Below are 15665 nucleotides of genomic sequence, written 5' to 3'. Positions count from 1 at the left end.
CTGGATACACACATTATTCGCCATAAGAAATTTTTTAAAAACATATTTGTCATTTTTATTACTGCACCACCATGTTTTCCTCGGAATAACCATTACATTTCTACAAAAGTTGGAAAACTGTGTACTGTTTCACAGGTTGACAAGGCAACATACCGACCGATCGGGTATGATCGTTCTCATACGAACATTTGATTATCTGAACATCTAATTTGATACCAATGACTTGCTCTTTCAGAACCCTAGCTGTCCACTTTCTCATAGCCACCAACCCAGAGGTGGTCCTTGTTTATCAAATGGCTCGGTCCAAAAAATTAATTAATAATCGGATTCACTACATTTGATTCCACCTTCCTTGTGAATCACATTTAGAACTGGTCTAACCATGATACCTGCCCTGAATTAATGCAGCTCGAGCTCATATTATCTTGTTTGGACAGGAACTGAACAATATTATCATGTTCTTCAGTTGGTAGGTGGTCGGATAGTAGAGAAATCAAGACCAAAACATACCTTACATACGAAATAAGCAGAATCTTTAAACTTTAATCCATCTAAAAACACTGATAGTGTCATCTAGTTCCACGATATGTCTTATCATGTGTGATTGCATGCACCTTATATAAAAAAACCAGAAATAGAATCCGGAGGCATGGAAATTCTTTGAAAATGGGTTTCATAATTTTAGGTGCAAGGTGGACCACATATGAATTGTTAGATTTTCTTTAAACTTAAAGTGGACATGAATTCTGAAAATTTGGACAAACCTGTAGTATTATCCTGAGACTTAAATTTAAATAAATCATATAGTATTTTTCTCTTTGATTTTCGCTCTTGATACCATCACCATCCCTTACAATTGCATATTATTCTTTTGACATGGCGCCGACACCATCTCTGTGGTACAACTTTTGATCTTTGGGAAGGACCCGAGTAGATTTAGAGAACGATATGGTAGATATTGTTCTGCTAGTTTCACAGTTCTGTTAAGTAAACTTGACGAAAATGAATTATTTAATACTAGAAGTGTTCTGGTTTCATTTGGAGATTTTTTTCTGAGCCCTGAAAAGTTAATTACTCACATATATGTTGAAGCAATTCCCTATTAATTTGTTTGAACAGCAGACAAATCTTTAAAGCATACATGTATAGAAGTCTCTCAGTACGTTTCCATTTATGGCGTTTGGTCCTTCCACAATAGAAATGTACTGGACCAAATTTATCACCTGTCCTGTAAGACTTTGACATCTTATCTCAAAATATCTCTCCTAAGTAGCAAACATGTATAGTACTCTCTTAGTACAAATGTACCTAAAGAAATATCATTCAATTAGCTCTTCGGTTTCTGTAATTTTCCGCTTTCTACACACTATGATTTGTTCTTTTCTGTCGTTCTTTAAGAGGAAGTGATTCCTGTTATTTTGTATGCATCATATGATTCTTCACCTTTTGATCTCTCTTTTACCCCTTTTTGTCTCTCACAAACTGTCAACTGAGCAGTAATAATGTGCACTGAATAATTTTTTAGGCCATTCGATAATAGTGTTTTAATACAAAATGGTTGTCATTCAATGACTGAAAATTGAACAAAGCAAGATAAATAGTGTCAAATCAATAAAAGCATGGAATTCAAAACAGTTTTTAAAACGGAGAACTGTATGTTCATTCTTAGTTATTCATTCTTCAATTATCTCTCTTGAAAGTTTATACAGTTTTGTTGATTTTTCCTTTCCAATTCTTTCATTGGACATTCTTCTGACAGCAATCATCTTGTTTCCTATCAGATGTTTTATCTGTGGTGTTGCTGGTTTGGGTTGCTGGTTTGTAATTCTTCGACATCTAAATTGTTTGTCGTATGGTTACTGTTCTATTGAAAATGCTATCCTCAAAACATGAAATTAGAAGCATTAAAACGCTTCCGGCTTTTTCAGAGCCATTATTGTCTCTATGACCTGGAACATGTATGGTCGTGAATGTATCAGTGTGCCCAGTACTCATGACCTCTGTGTAATTTCTGGTACAAATAGTAAAGGGATACACAGATGCCTTAGATGCTGTAGTCAGTCCATATATCAGAACGAATCGTCACGGGGGCAAACCATTGTTAAACAATGGGAATAAGGGTGACGACATCCTCTTACCGAACGTCTGTGAAGTTTTCCCCCCACATCGGTACCCAATAAACACCCAGTGCTTGACACAAACTTGTATTTTCATTGTCAAATTACCCTTTCGATCCAGAAAAAATCATTGTTAAAGCGCATATTAGCAACCCTCCCATGGAATATCTAAGAGGGATTTGCCCCCGAGAAATTGATTTGATGCAATCTGGCACATAATTTGAGAAAAAACGTATAAAAATCATATTTTACAATAGATAAAGTGTGATACATTTGTGGAAAGAAAAACATTTTCTAGGAGGCAAGAGCCTCCTCTGTACCCTAACTAACGCAGTCATTGCTTGTCTGAAATATTTTTGTCACTCTTAATTTTATATTTCTCAAGAATCAAAATTAATATTACATAAGTTGTAATAGACCAATTTTAATTGACTTTGTTTTGTTAAATATGAGAGGATTGGTGTGTGGGTCGAGGTCATCGTGCAATCATTGAAAGGGTTTTAAGGTTCTAACTCTATTGTAACTGTAAGTCTATTAGAATAATAACAATACAAAAGTAACAAAAGTATACAAAACATGCCTTTAATCACAAAAGCAACCCAAAATTCTGTTCTCTGGTTTAGTAACATTGAAATCGATAGGGCTGGACTGGGCAATGTAGCTTTCGATGTATACTACATAATATTCTTCATCCTTTTCGCATAGACATTATCCAATCTGTGATTAGTTTGAGTGAGTACGAATTCATAGAGATAGAAAAAGGCCTCAGATTTTGGAACTCTTCGTTACCCTTACTTGATAACACATCTGCTGTTATCACTTCGCTGGTATCTTGAGCGAAATAATGATAGAAAATTTCTTTGAAGTAGACATAGGAATACTCAATAAAGTAGAAAATTGTCAATGAGGCTTAAAGAGTTTCCATCTCGTGTTCGTTGGTATCCGGAGCGATACAAGCACCACAGTCTGGGAACCAGAGGAATATGACAGTTTCAATTTGCATGTCGGAGAAAAAATTGCATACCAAATCGTATACCAAACAACTATGTGCTCGACAAACTCATATCTCGCTTTCTACAATATTAGACACAGGAGAACAACAACAACATAATATACAACAATATCTACCGCCAACCCCCTCCCCCACCCTATAAAAATGAAATAAATACTACAACACACATTTATGAGGATGCCTACACATTGATTTTATTTGGTCTAATATATATATATTTTGTACTTTTCTTGTGTTCTTGTATCCATTCTTTTTTACCTTCGATGTAAGACCGTGTTCGATTACAGTACGATGTCGGTTATATAAAATTGGGTTAATTATTGAAGCTTTTGGCGTCTTGAACATCATATTTCCACGAACTTGTCAATACAAATAATACTACTTTTAGATAAAACTCTTTTTTCGGAATCATGTGGCGTTACAGTTATTTCAAGCTAAGTATATTTTCAGAGCATAGGCTCTGACGCACCTGCCTGATTTTGGCACCCCAATTTGAAATTTGTTATCATGGAGTTATTAAATGCTTGGTGTTGTCCACCTACCCATACTTTGACAATTCTGTCGTCCATACTTATCCCCTCTACCCAATGAGTTATAGAAACAGTCACTGCGTATAGACTGTAAAGTGACTGAAGTTGGTGAGTCAAAATTTCTGAAAACCTATTTAGTGAATGAAATGTTTAACACGAAACACGAATTAATTAGAAAGTAAGCTAATCTCATTATTCGGTCGGCGTAACAAAAATAGGCTTTAAATAGAAATAACTATAATAGAACTCTTTTACAGGATGTTCATGAACAATTGTTTCACATATGCTTTGACGGTCTAGCAGATTTTCTGAGATGCAAAGAGCTATGGCCGGGTAGATAGTGTACGCGCATATTTTAATCGTATCTGACTCAACTAACATATATATCAAGTTACTTAGTTTAAGAAGTTAGTAAGTTAGTAAATTTGTAAGAAGTGTTCCTTGGAGGATGGTGTTTAATGGTCCTTGTTCTGCAAATGATTAATAGGGAATATGAAAACTTATCCCTATTAAAGTTAGATTACTTGTGTGCTCCAGAGGAACAGTTTTCTAGGGGGCAAGAGCCTCCTCTGTACCCTAGCTGACACCGCTAAACACCTTGCAAACTTGTTATCTCCACTCAGTAAATGTGCTAAATCCTACATTAAAGATTCCGCCGACTTTTGTGCCAAAATTAAATCTAACGACAAAATTGGTAAACTAGTGAGCTATGATGTTGTTGACTTGTTTACAAATGTTCCGCGTAAAGAAGCTATCTAATACTTACATCAAGACTTACAACCTATCCTTAAAGATCTTCCCACTAGCCTACAACTGGACAGCATCATCAAACTGATAGAAATGTGCATTGACTCACCTGGAAATCGGACACTTACGAACAAATCCATGGACTCCCAATGGGATTACCGATCAGACCGTTACTAACTGAATTTTACGTGACCCATTTTGAAGATAACGCGCTTCAGTCTGCACCCTTCCAATCGATCTGCTGGACAAGAAAAGTGGATGACACTTTTTTAATGTTGAACCCCAAGGACGACCCCCACCGATTGCTCAACCACCTTAACTCCATGCACCCACGTATGAAATTCACAGTAGAGTTTGAATCTGAGAAGTTACAAATTCCATTCCTTGATGTATTAGTAGACAGGTCATCCGACACAATCCGAACTTCTGTATATAGCAAACCCACACACACGGACTAATATGTCCACAACAGCTCCTGCCACCCTACTAGAGTAAAGAAAGGCATCACATCCACCCTAGCCAGACGTGCCAATCTCTTGTGTGAAGAAGACCTATTCGAAGAATAACCAAGACAGTGAACCAGACCATTAAGAAGACCCTAACACCAACCTGCAAACCCCCGTCAGCAATAAGAAAAGGTAACCCCATCAGAATCACCACCCCGTACATAGGACTACTCAAGAGCATAAAACAGCAGTCAAGAAAGAAGATACCAACAAATAAGCAATTGCCGAACACATAACCATGAAACCAGATCATAGAATCTAGTGGGACGAGACAGAAATACTAGCCTGTAACCTTACAGAATGGAAACCACGTGTACTAGGGAGGCTTTAGAAATTCAGAAACACGGGCCTCAATTAAACAAAGACAGTGGTTTTTCTGACCCAACTTATGGACACAATTATTCAAAATATAACACTTAATTATCTTTGCTCTTTAAATGGTTTCTTTAAAACCCTCTATCTTCCTATCTCATTATTTTTTATCTGTGCATAATCCTTTGTTAACCTGTAAACCTTTAATCTATTGTTAATCATCTGTTTAATAATTTTTGATATTGTTATACCCTTTATGCTTTCTCTTACTCTATTACTTATATATCTGTGTTGTAGTTGGTTAATCATTATTTACTTGACAACGTTACCGGTATGTGTTTAGAAAAGTAGTATGTAATAAACTCAGAAGTAGTATATCCATATATCTTGTGTTATTTATGGTATTGTAGTAGATTAACTCTTGTTTTGTCGTTTAACCTTGAAAGGAAAGACAGGGTAGTAGCGCTAATTAAGGTCGGTTGTTAATTAGAGGTATTTGGCTATAGTTTTAATTACTATGCTGGGTAGCCACAAAAAGATTTACAGCCAAATGTTCGGTCTGTATTTGATTATAGATACAGCGTCCTACAATGAGCTATATAATCCAGCATTCGCCAAATTCTTCAATTAACAACTGAAGTAACACACTAAGAGCATAATATAGAGTTTATAGGTATAAATAAATACGACAGAAAATACAACTGTAATAGTACGTCCTTCAATGGTAAGTGTCAATCATTTTCTAGCTAATACATCAGCCTTTGACCTATAAGACACATTTCAATAATTAAAACCAACTTCGCTTCCATAATGTCCTTTTAGAGTCAATAAATAATTTAAAAACATAATTACTTCTAATACGATTAAATATTATGTTCAGTTCTAATTAAATTGGACATTATTATGTTTAGTCTAAGGGAAATAATCGAATTGTCTGCCCAGGTCAAATGATTATTGATGGTATATTAGCTAGAAATATTATTAATAACTCGTCTTTTCATCACATTTAAATTACACGGTATTTTTCTGGCACAACATATTTTGAACTTTTGTTTTCATTGCCGATTTCGAATGTGAATGGCAACAGATGAAATTAAAAACAAAATAATGCAATTAGCAAGGTGCGCTCAACGAAGAAGAGCCCGCGTGGCTTATAATTAGATTTCGAAAGGCTATCGCATGCTTTAGATACTACCAATATCTCGACCATATTAACGGTACAAGTATAACATCATTGATCGTTTCGGTTATAGTTATTTCAATATTTTCAAATTATACCCGAAAAGGGTCAAGTCAATGCAATAGGTGTCAATCTATTTCAGTCAACTTAGAATTCCCATTCGAATGTTACTTCATTTCGGTTGAATATCATGATTAGCTAGTCGTGGAAGGCCATGATAATAAAATTATCGTTACATCTGAATGCACTATAGAGGATCTGGATGAAATGTGAAAGAACCATACTAAGTCGATGGTTTTGATTTATTTCTCTGCGTACCGGTTTTACACACTTTTATCTGACATGCTGCAAGGTCTGGATACCAGTCAAGAAGAAATTATTTATCAGCCATGTAAAAAGTTCATTCACAGCGGAAATCGTGTTATCATTACCATGACTATGAGCTCCTCTTTCATTTTTAGAAACGGGTCTCAGCCATGATTATAAATCGGGCAGCAAAATCATCCAAATCTGCTCAAAACTGCATACACAGGACGTTAGAAATCTGGCACGTTTCTGATCTCAATGCGTCGAGTGGTACATCATCGATCAGCCATCATCGTGTAATGCACCGGGGTATGTTTTCCAAATTGGTCGTTGTTAAGGCATTCCTGGGTCATTATCAAGGCTCTCACTGACATGCTTGAATACAGACTGTCCTATAGCAAGTTTTGTCAATACGATTATCTGGTACAAAGACAAAAATAACACCACAGTTGCAGTTCCGTTGGGAATAACCACCGATGTACCCTGGTTTCTGACATGTAAAATATTTGACAGACAGTTGTTAAAATTTCTGGACTATACTCCTTTGATTAACCACGAACTGACAATTAAAAGCAAATTGTTAATAAATAGTGGACTTATTCGTCGAATATTCGCAATCGAGCTGAACCCAAAGTAGAATAGAAATCCCTATAACCCAATTTCATTTGTCATTTATTTGATTTGACCGAAATTGTTAAATCGCTGGTAACAAACTTCTACTTTCAAAAATTGGATCGTGTCCCCTTCAATTATTCAGATACGAGTAATTGGTAAACCTCTCGGCGTGAGCGTTTCGCATGTCGACTGCGGCGGATCTGAGAAGATGCGTTGAAACGTCAATCGATCACAGCCAATCTGTAACATGTAGTATGGAAGTACCGTGTAACCGGTTTCGAGACTAACGCTTTATTTTGTCATTTAGGTGGCAATAGATAATGGGAAATAACTCAATTTCCATAGTTTCTTGAAATAAGCTGATAGCGTCCACAATGCAAGGATTGTGCTGGCATATTATGATCTTCGAAAGATGGACGATATCACATTCTCAGTCGTAAATATTCTTAGATAGAATTCTATTAGTCAGGAGTCGCATTTAACATGTTGTCCTACAAAAACAATCAAATCTAATTCACTCAGCTTCAGATCTTCAAATGTTTACCACATTAGAATACCCACTAAAAATATGTAGCCTATAAATTCGAAAATTATCCAGCAAATACTAAAACTGGCCTTTTCCATGGTAGTCACACAAATATAGTACTCAAATATTCATTTAAGCTGTTCTATAAATGTTATTAATATTTTGTGTGAAAATAAAATATAACCCAAAAGACTGTTGTTTTCAATCATTTTATTGCTTAAATATTCTAAAATTGTTTTTAGCCAGATTGCATGTTTTGGTTGTTAAGTATCGAGCTACCTTGGTAGATTGTTGGTACGTGTACCCTTTTAGTTGTACACTACCTGTATCTGATATTTGTACCTGTAAAACTGTGACGAAACCCAAACTAACAGTTCTTGAGGAAAATACTATTTTGCCCTTTGGTGACATTCGTGTTCCTGTAAAATAAGAAATATTGAGATAAGTGGTGTATAAGAAAGAGTTTCTCACTATACCCTTATCTAACGATCTGAAAATGCCACAGAAAACCTCCAAAGTGGCATGTGAGTTTTTATGTTGCTAATTTTTAATACAATTAAGTGGGGCCATGACGATTTGACAAAATTGAAGGTGCTTCCCACATGTTTGGGAATTGTGTTTTGCCTTTATCTCTAGTTTGGGTTCTAAGTTTACAAGTTTTCTTCAGTTAACAATATCCATATGACTGACTCAATCAAGAACAAAAGGTATTGTAACTTTTATCAAGTGAACAGGATTAATGATAGTTCAACAACTTATATTCAATAAGATGAAATGTACTCTACATAAACTGAAGGTAAACATTACTAAAAATCAATATGAACTATTCGGATTCTCCAAAAGGGATGGTGAATTGAAAATCCCAGAAACACAGGCGGTGTCATTAAAAATTTTTTGCATCCTTATTTGAACCTCCATTTTATGTTTCGATGGAGTGTTAATTACCGCAGAACTTAGTCCATAGAGCGTAAAAATTTTCAATATGTTAGCTTAGGGTTTAGGTAGCACAATGCTCTGCTCTGAAAAATAATGTTAGCATGGATGTTAGTTGCAACTTCTCAAACAAAATTTGTGCTTACCAAAAATTCTTCCAGCAAACCACTGTGAAGAGTTCGGAAGTGTTTTGGGTGAACATTGATAGTAATCAAACGCATAATATAAAATTGATTCCGCCTTAATAGCGTTCCTTATGTCGTTGAAGGTGGTTAATGGTACTCCTTTTGGTGTTCTTGCAGTTAATGTTAGTCCTCTGAAACAGTTATAACATATGGCAATGCATGCATTTCTTGGTAAAAATTCAAATTTGGGCTGTATTTCAAGGTTACAGTTTACAATGTTTATTCAATTTAATCTGGAAATGATATTGTGAAAAGCTTTAAGCCTTCCAGTTATTTTTACTACTCGCAACTTATAGTGTGAAGACTATCTAGACGAAGTAAAAGTATGCAATACTTCAATGCCTTTTGATGAATTAATATCTTCTGAAAACTTATTTGCACGCCGACTATTCCTGTTGATTTTGTGGGTCTATAGCTGTTTAGTTTTAGAAATGTCTTACTGTGAAACGCTGCAATACATTTGTGCTCGCGCCAAGGATTTGTAGAATTTCGGGTTGACATCATTCAGTCCAATAATAGCATCATCTCCAGAATCATCTAAGGTAAATCCAGTATAACGTAAAGCTGGACCTAAAATAATGCTCAAAGTCAGTGAATTCAGCGAGGAACAGAAGCGAAATTTCGCACAAGTCAAATTATTATTTTGACAGTTATAAGCTATGGGCATCACCATCTAAACACCAAAACGCCCCAGATTACCAGTTCATCCGAACAGCTTTTCTGAATCCAAAGGCCAAGGAGAGTGGTCCAGTGCTGAACTGGAAACAATTCCATATCTTAATCTTAGCAATTTTCCGTCGATCATCACCATATTAAATTAGGACACTTAATTGGAGGTAAAAGTAGCTTCATAATCTGTGGAAGGTACAATATCCCAACCCTTTAAAGATGGGTTTCCTTATTTTTTAGTGTCAAATTAAACAAACTATTTTATTAATTGGTGTTTCTTATGAATTATCATGTATTCTTAATCATATCATTATGTTCATTTTGCATATAATTAAGAGTTTTAAGCTTGCACTCATAAATGTCCATGTATGTACAGTCTGAATAAACAAAAACAGACTTTTTGACCTTTCTTGATCGGTCACTCATTGGAATTCTGCTGGTAATTATTTTTTATGAATTTATTATGGCCATGTGAGACAAACTGGCATTTTTCCAAGTCATTAGAACACTTTCTATTCATATAATAATTAGTATTTTCGTTTGTATAAATCAAAATAAGGGAACCCATCATTAATAACATGTAAAATATCTCACGACCAACGGTATTATAGCACTTCATAGATCAGAGGGCGATACACTATAAAATGTTCATTTGAAGAATCTTGTTTGCCATTTGAATATTCCTTGCACCTAAAAGACCATCATGACAATACTAATGATTGAGTAATTATATCTAACTTACCAGATAAGTTTAAGTGCTTTCCATCCACTTCTTGATCAAAACCGTACGAGAATAACCATTTCTTTGAGGGATGAACTGTGACATAACCGTACAGTATATCGCTGGTAAACGAGTAAAGGGTAATGTTGTTAACGTTTGGGTATTCTTTACATTTCTCGTGGTTAATAGAATATGCCAAACTACTTCCAGAAATATAGTGATCTAAGAATTCTGGAGCTGTAATCTGACGAGGATATTTACCAAAGCTGAAAACAGATTTGCATGTATTAAAGAATATAAAATATGAGTCATAATCCAAAACCTTCTCTTCGTCCAGTGCGACGGTCGACGGAATCATCAATTTGTAAGCGTTTTGACGTTTTGGAAAAAGGGTCCGAAGTACAGCACAGATCTTTCAAATCCGTTATTGGATTTTTTTTTATATCCATGGGCAATTTAATAAGCTTCTCAATATTCAATTTAAATTAATATTACCTGGCTCCAAAGAGTAAAAATACAACTAAGACTTTCATAGTGGTTTGTCTTGAATCCCTCCAAATAACTAGATATATGTTGAATTCAGTTTAATTTAAGCCTAGATTAAGATAAGATCGCTAGTTGACTGATATTTTATCTTATTTATATAATTATAAATGACGTGGATAAGTAAAGCTTTTACTGAGATAAGGTAGCATCAGGTTTCAAATGAAGATTGGATAGTACAACTAAACAGAATGAAACGAAAACATTTATAATGGGAGATAAACGAACTGACTCAAAATCAGGAAAAAATAACTCTCTTCAAAACAAAGTTTAGTTGGTTAAGTACGTTTCTCAAGATTAAAGGTATTTTGTGTAAGTTAAGAAGCATTTTCCTCTAATTTTTTCTGTATTGAAGATTCATTTGGTTGTGATTATTTGAACTATTCTTATCCGAATACCATTGAAATTAAATACTATGCTGTCGGGGAAAAATTCCATCATAATCGTAGGATAAATATGAGAAGGGTGTTTCAAGTGAAGAAAAATGCAGACCACAGTTAAATAAGTATTTAAGTAAGATATACAAACAAACCACAAACCTGTATTCGCCCCTTTCCGTTGTTGTTTTTAAACGGATTGACACCACTAGAATGGGAGTGTGGTAGATTTTTATTTTGTTGATGTAAGCTACTGTATATAATTGATTTGTAACCTTTTTAGATGAGCGCGCGGGGATATATGAAAAACAATATAAGGTGAACGCCCCACACAATTTCTAATCCTCCTGAGTACGTTTATACAAAGTCATTTAAATATGAGCTCTGTGAAATTTGTGTCTTGATTTGTAACCCTGTTCGAAATGGTGGGGATGTTTAAGATGATTGCCCTACTCGTCTCTTCTTCACTCTTCAATCCTCATGAATAAGTTAGTAGATGGTACTGGTAGGCTATATAGTAATATTACCACTTTAAACATCTTATTGATTAAGGTATGCATTTCTCAACGTAGGCCTATATTTACGTTTACGCCTTCACACCTTTGTTTACTCGACCTGTGACTATGAGTCAGTATAGCCCTAATGAAGATGTGATGTAGATTAACGGTCACGTTTCAATAGATTCTAGTATGTTTTATTATAAAGATATATCATACAATTTGAATTGTTGATTTTGATACAACAATAGCCGAAATGATATGTTATAAATATAGAGTTTAAACTGTTGACGTGATATTTCAGTTCAGGAGGCTGTCAAAGGGATAAACTAGACCTATATAAGAAATAGTTCTGTATTTTTATAGCCATCTTGTAGACTTTTCATCATTTGTAGTATTGGTTTTTCGACGACACAACGACTTCGGAATTAGATTATTTGTTAGGGCTGATATTATATAATCTGTATTAGATGAATGCCGAATTAGAACATAATCGTATACAAATCAAAATATACGTATCAAAACAATTGCTTAGCTTTCAGAATAGATGGGGAGACCGTTTGGTATATTACTCTATAACAATATCTTGTGTTATTGCTCTGAATAAGACATGTGGCAATTTATAATAACATATTTTGTTTTTTAGATCTTATTATTAATGACATCTTTGTGTGATTCGTACAGTGATTCAGATGTTCAAATTTTATATCTTAGGATTAAACTTTTAATTTGACAGAATAATTTTCTTTTCTTACAGAGTACACCATGCTGTAAAAGTGGTATTATGCTCCTTTCCTTGGCAAAAACTGTTACACGATTTCAAATCCCGGCGCTGACTGTGATATTTTTATATATTTATATAGTTGTTCGTGATAAAGTTCTGTCCCTTGAAGTTGAAAATATGGAGGATTTGTCGAAAAGTAACATGAAATTTGGTATTGACCTCTTAAAAACTGTGGCTTCTTCCAAAAAGAATGAAAATTTGTTCATGTCACCATTTAGTATCCAAACAGTGATGGCGATGCTTCATGTTGGTTCCAGGAATAATTCAAAGAAAGAAATTGAAAATGTTTTGCGTTTTGAGTCTGATGAGATTCATGCATCATTTGGAAAATATTTAGAAATGCTTCATCAGAAAGACTCAACTTATTCCTTATCTGCCGCTAACAAAATGTTCATCCACAATAAATTCGAGTTTCTTGACAGCTACCTCGATACTTTAAAGGCAACATACAAATCAACTGCTGAGAAATGTGATTTTGGTAGAAATCCCGAAGGAGAGCGAGAAAAAATAAACGCTTGGGTGGAAGGAGAAACCAATTCTAAGATAAAAGATTTAATCCCATCTGGAGTTCTAAACGGTTTGACTGCTATGGTTTTAGCGAATGCTATATATTTCAAAGGCGATTGGGAGAACAAATTCGAGGTTAGCGACACAGTTGATGATCAGTTTCACGTAGGCTCTTCCCACCACGTGATGACGAAAATGATGACCATGAATAAGAAGCTTAAATTTGGGTTTTATAAGGCATTGAATAGTGAAATCTTGGAATTGCCCTACGTCAAAAAAGATTTAAGCATGTTCTTTATTTTACCACGAAAAGTTGATGGAGTTTCTGCTTTGACGGAGCAGTTGACAGACGAGCATCTGGTACAATTGATGAGATCTGTGTATCCAACAAAGGTTGATGTCATGATTCCAAAATTTTCATTAGAATCCGATCTAGATTTGAAAACCATTTTGATCGATTTGGGCATTAAAGATACATTTGATATGAATAAGGCAGATCTTTCAGGCATCAATGGGAACAAGGATTTGTATGTCTCCGATGCATTCCATAAAGCCTTCGTCGAAGTGAACGAGGAGGGAACAGAGGCTGCAGCTGCTACAGCAGCAGTCATTATGACTAGGTCCATACAAATTCCAAGGGTTTTCAGAGCAGATCACCCCTTCATTTTCTTTATTCACGATAATCGAACCAATATGGTTCTCTTTTGGGGACAATTTTCTAAGCCGAAGGGTGAGATTAAACCAACACGACAAGAACTGTAAAATGTTGCTGAATCAACAACAATGATAATGCAGACAGAAGCTGTGTCATATATTATATTTTGAATAATTCTACAATATTTATATAATGTTCCGAAAAAAAAATTGAGAAAAAGAGAACGTTTGACTCATTTACTTTTATTCATTACAGCTTTTGTAACGGACTACAATTAACGTAGCCTATGATCGCCAGCCAGAGTTTCAGCATAGTTTCAGTTACAAGACAATTATTTTATTATATCCTCTAATTATATAATACGTGTTATACTGTTATCCACTTTGTAACGAAGAATGATGCATATACCCACCAAGTGCACCAGAAGTTATATTTTTTTCAATTTGAATGAATTGTCAATAAAACCAATGTAATTGTTTTCAATTATGGAGTCTAAAAACTTTGATAATTGGGAGTATGCATGAATATACTTGAAATATTTTGGAATATCCAATTAAAAATGAATTTAGAAATATTATGAAAATTTACCAAATGGAGTTCATAAAACATTACTCTCTTTTTTTTGACATAATTCTAAAACCAAAATTCACTAATTCATAATTCTGTTTTATGAAACTGACCCACACCCCCTCCTCCACTCTAACACATACATATTTAGTTCTTAATCCATGCAAGGTTTACAATCTTTGAAGAACTTACTGTTTTCAATTCTAGTGAATTTTTACCCACAGATAGAATCGCAATTACAGCGATGCCTTAGTTTACATTTCGCTCAAAAACATAACTGAAGGTATTCATTAAAATCACCACTCAACTGTGATACAGACATGACAAAAAGTGAAAATAGGGCTGTCTGCATTCTTTAGAGTTTTACCCCAGAGACGTTTTTGAAATCATATTTATATATATAGACACAGCTTTATGGAACAACAATCACTGGTTAAAGTTTTATGCAACGTTTCGACGTGTTTCCCCCGTCGTCCTCAGGCACATAATGAGAAGAAGTGATGGGCAAACTATATATACATTAATGCTTATTATTAAGAACACACAAGAGAAAATGGTTTATTGATACATTACATTAAATTTTAATAGGTACAATAAGAGGTATATAATTCTTAAAATAACATACAGGCTGATTAAGTAAAATAATTGAAGTAAAGTAAATGAATTAAAAAAGATTAATTGAAGATTAAATAAACAACTATTGCTGGTATTGGAGTCTTTTATTAATAGAAATTACATTGTTCATATAACTAACTATGCTTAAAGTTGGAAATTGTTTTTGAATATGAATAATTACAAGTTGATAAGTTTATCATATGCATGCGATAAACGAACACCTTCATCTCTGTTAAGGTCAGGCTGATATCTTCTGATGTGGATAGCTTCATGAAGTCTCCTGGTTTTATCTATGTGCTTATTGATTGTCAGTATGTTGGTGTTGTCAAAGTTGACTTTATGTCCTGTTTTCCTTCCCATAGCAAGATGTTCAGCCACAGCAGATGTTCCTTCATTGCCGGGCTTGTCTTGATGGTCTTTGAGTCGAACATCAAGGGGTCTCTTTGTTTCCCCTATATACGAGCTTCCACAGGAGCACTCAACTTGGTAGACACATCCCTTAGGTTTTTGGTTGTTGGAGGGATTCAATTTACCACTGGCTCTGAGCAAATCCTTAAGCGTTGAGTTGCCAGAGAACACTGTTTCAATGCCGACTGACTTTTTCAGGATCTTCTTGATTTGGTATGATGCCTTTCCAGAATACTTTCAACAAGAATTACAATACATCAAGAAAGTATTCTGCTTGCACAACAACTACCCTCCAGCCTTTGTACATCAAGCTTTTCGATCCGTATTAATGGCAAAACCAACCAACCAACAGC

General features: G+C 34.7%; 2 protein-coding genes across 2 annotated transcripts; one reads left to right on the top strand and one right to left on the bottom strand.

Annotated features, from left to right (window-relative positions):
- Positions 1-7786: 7786 nt before the first annotated feature.
- Positions 7787-10892, bottom strand: LOTGIDRAFT_235465 (hypothetical protein; the record flags this gene model as incomplete). The annotated part of the gene is made up of 6 exons (XM_009064723.1): positions 7787-7816; positions 8194-8270; positions 8931-9100; positions 9410-9539; positions 10381-10625; positions 10855-10892. 6 exons carry the CDS (start codon positions 10890-10892, stop codon positions 7787-7789), a joined length of 690 nt encoding a protein of 229 aa, XP_009062971.1.
- Positions 10893-12677: 1785 nt separating this feature from the next.
- On the top strand, positions 12678-13956 carry LOTGIDRAFT_195172 (hypothetical protein; the record flags this gene model as incomplete). Its single annotated transcript, XM_009064722.1, has 2 exons — positions 12678-13214; positions 13281-13956. The coding sequence occupies 2 exons, from the start codon at positions 12678-12680 to the stop codon at positions 13827-13829; spliced, it is 1086 nt and encodes a 361-aa protein (XP_009062970.1). The 3' UTR covers positions 13830-13956.
- Positions 13957-15665: the final 1709 nt, after the last annotated feature.

Source organism: Lottia gigantea (genome assembly GCF_000327385.1).
Source record: "Lottia gigantea unplaced genomic scaffold LOTGIsca_64, whole genome shotgun sequence".
Lineage (NCBI taxonomy): Eukaryota > Metazoa > Mollusca > Gastropoda > Lottiidae > Lottia > Lottia gigantea.
This window is presented reverse-complemented; position numbering and strand designations above follow the sequence as displayed.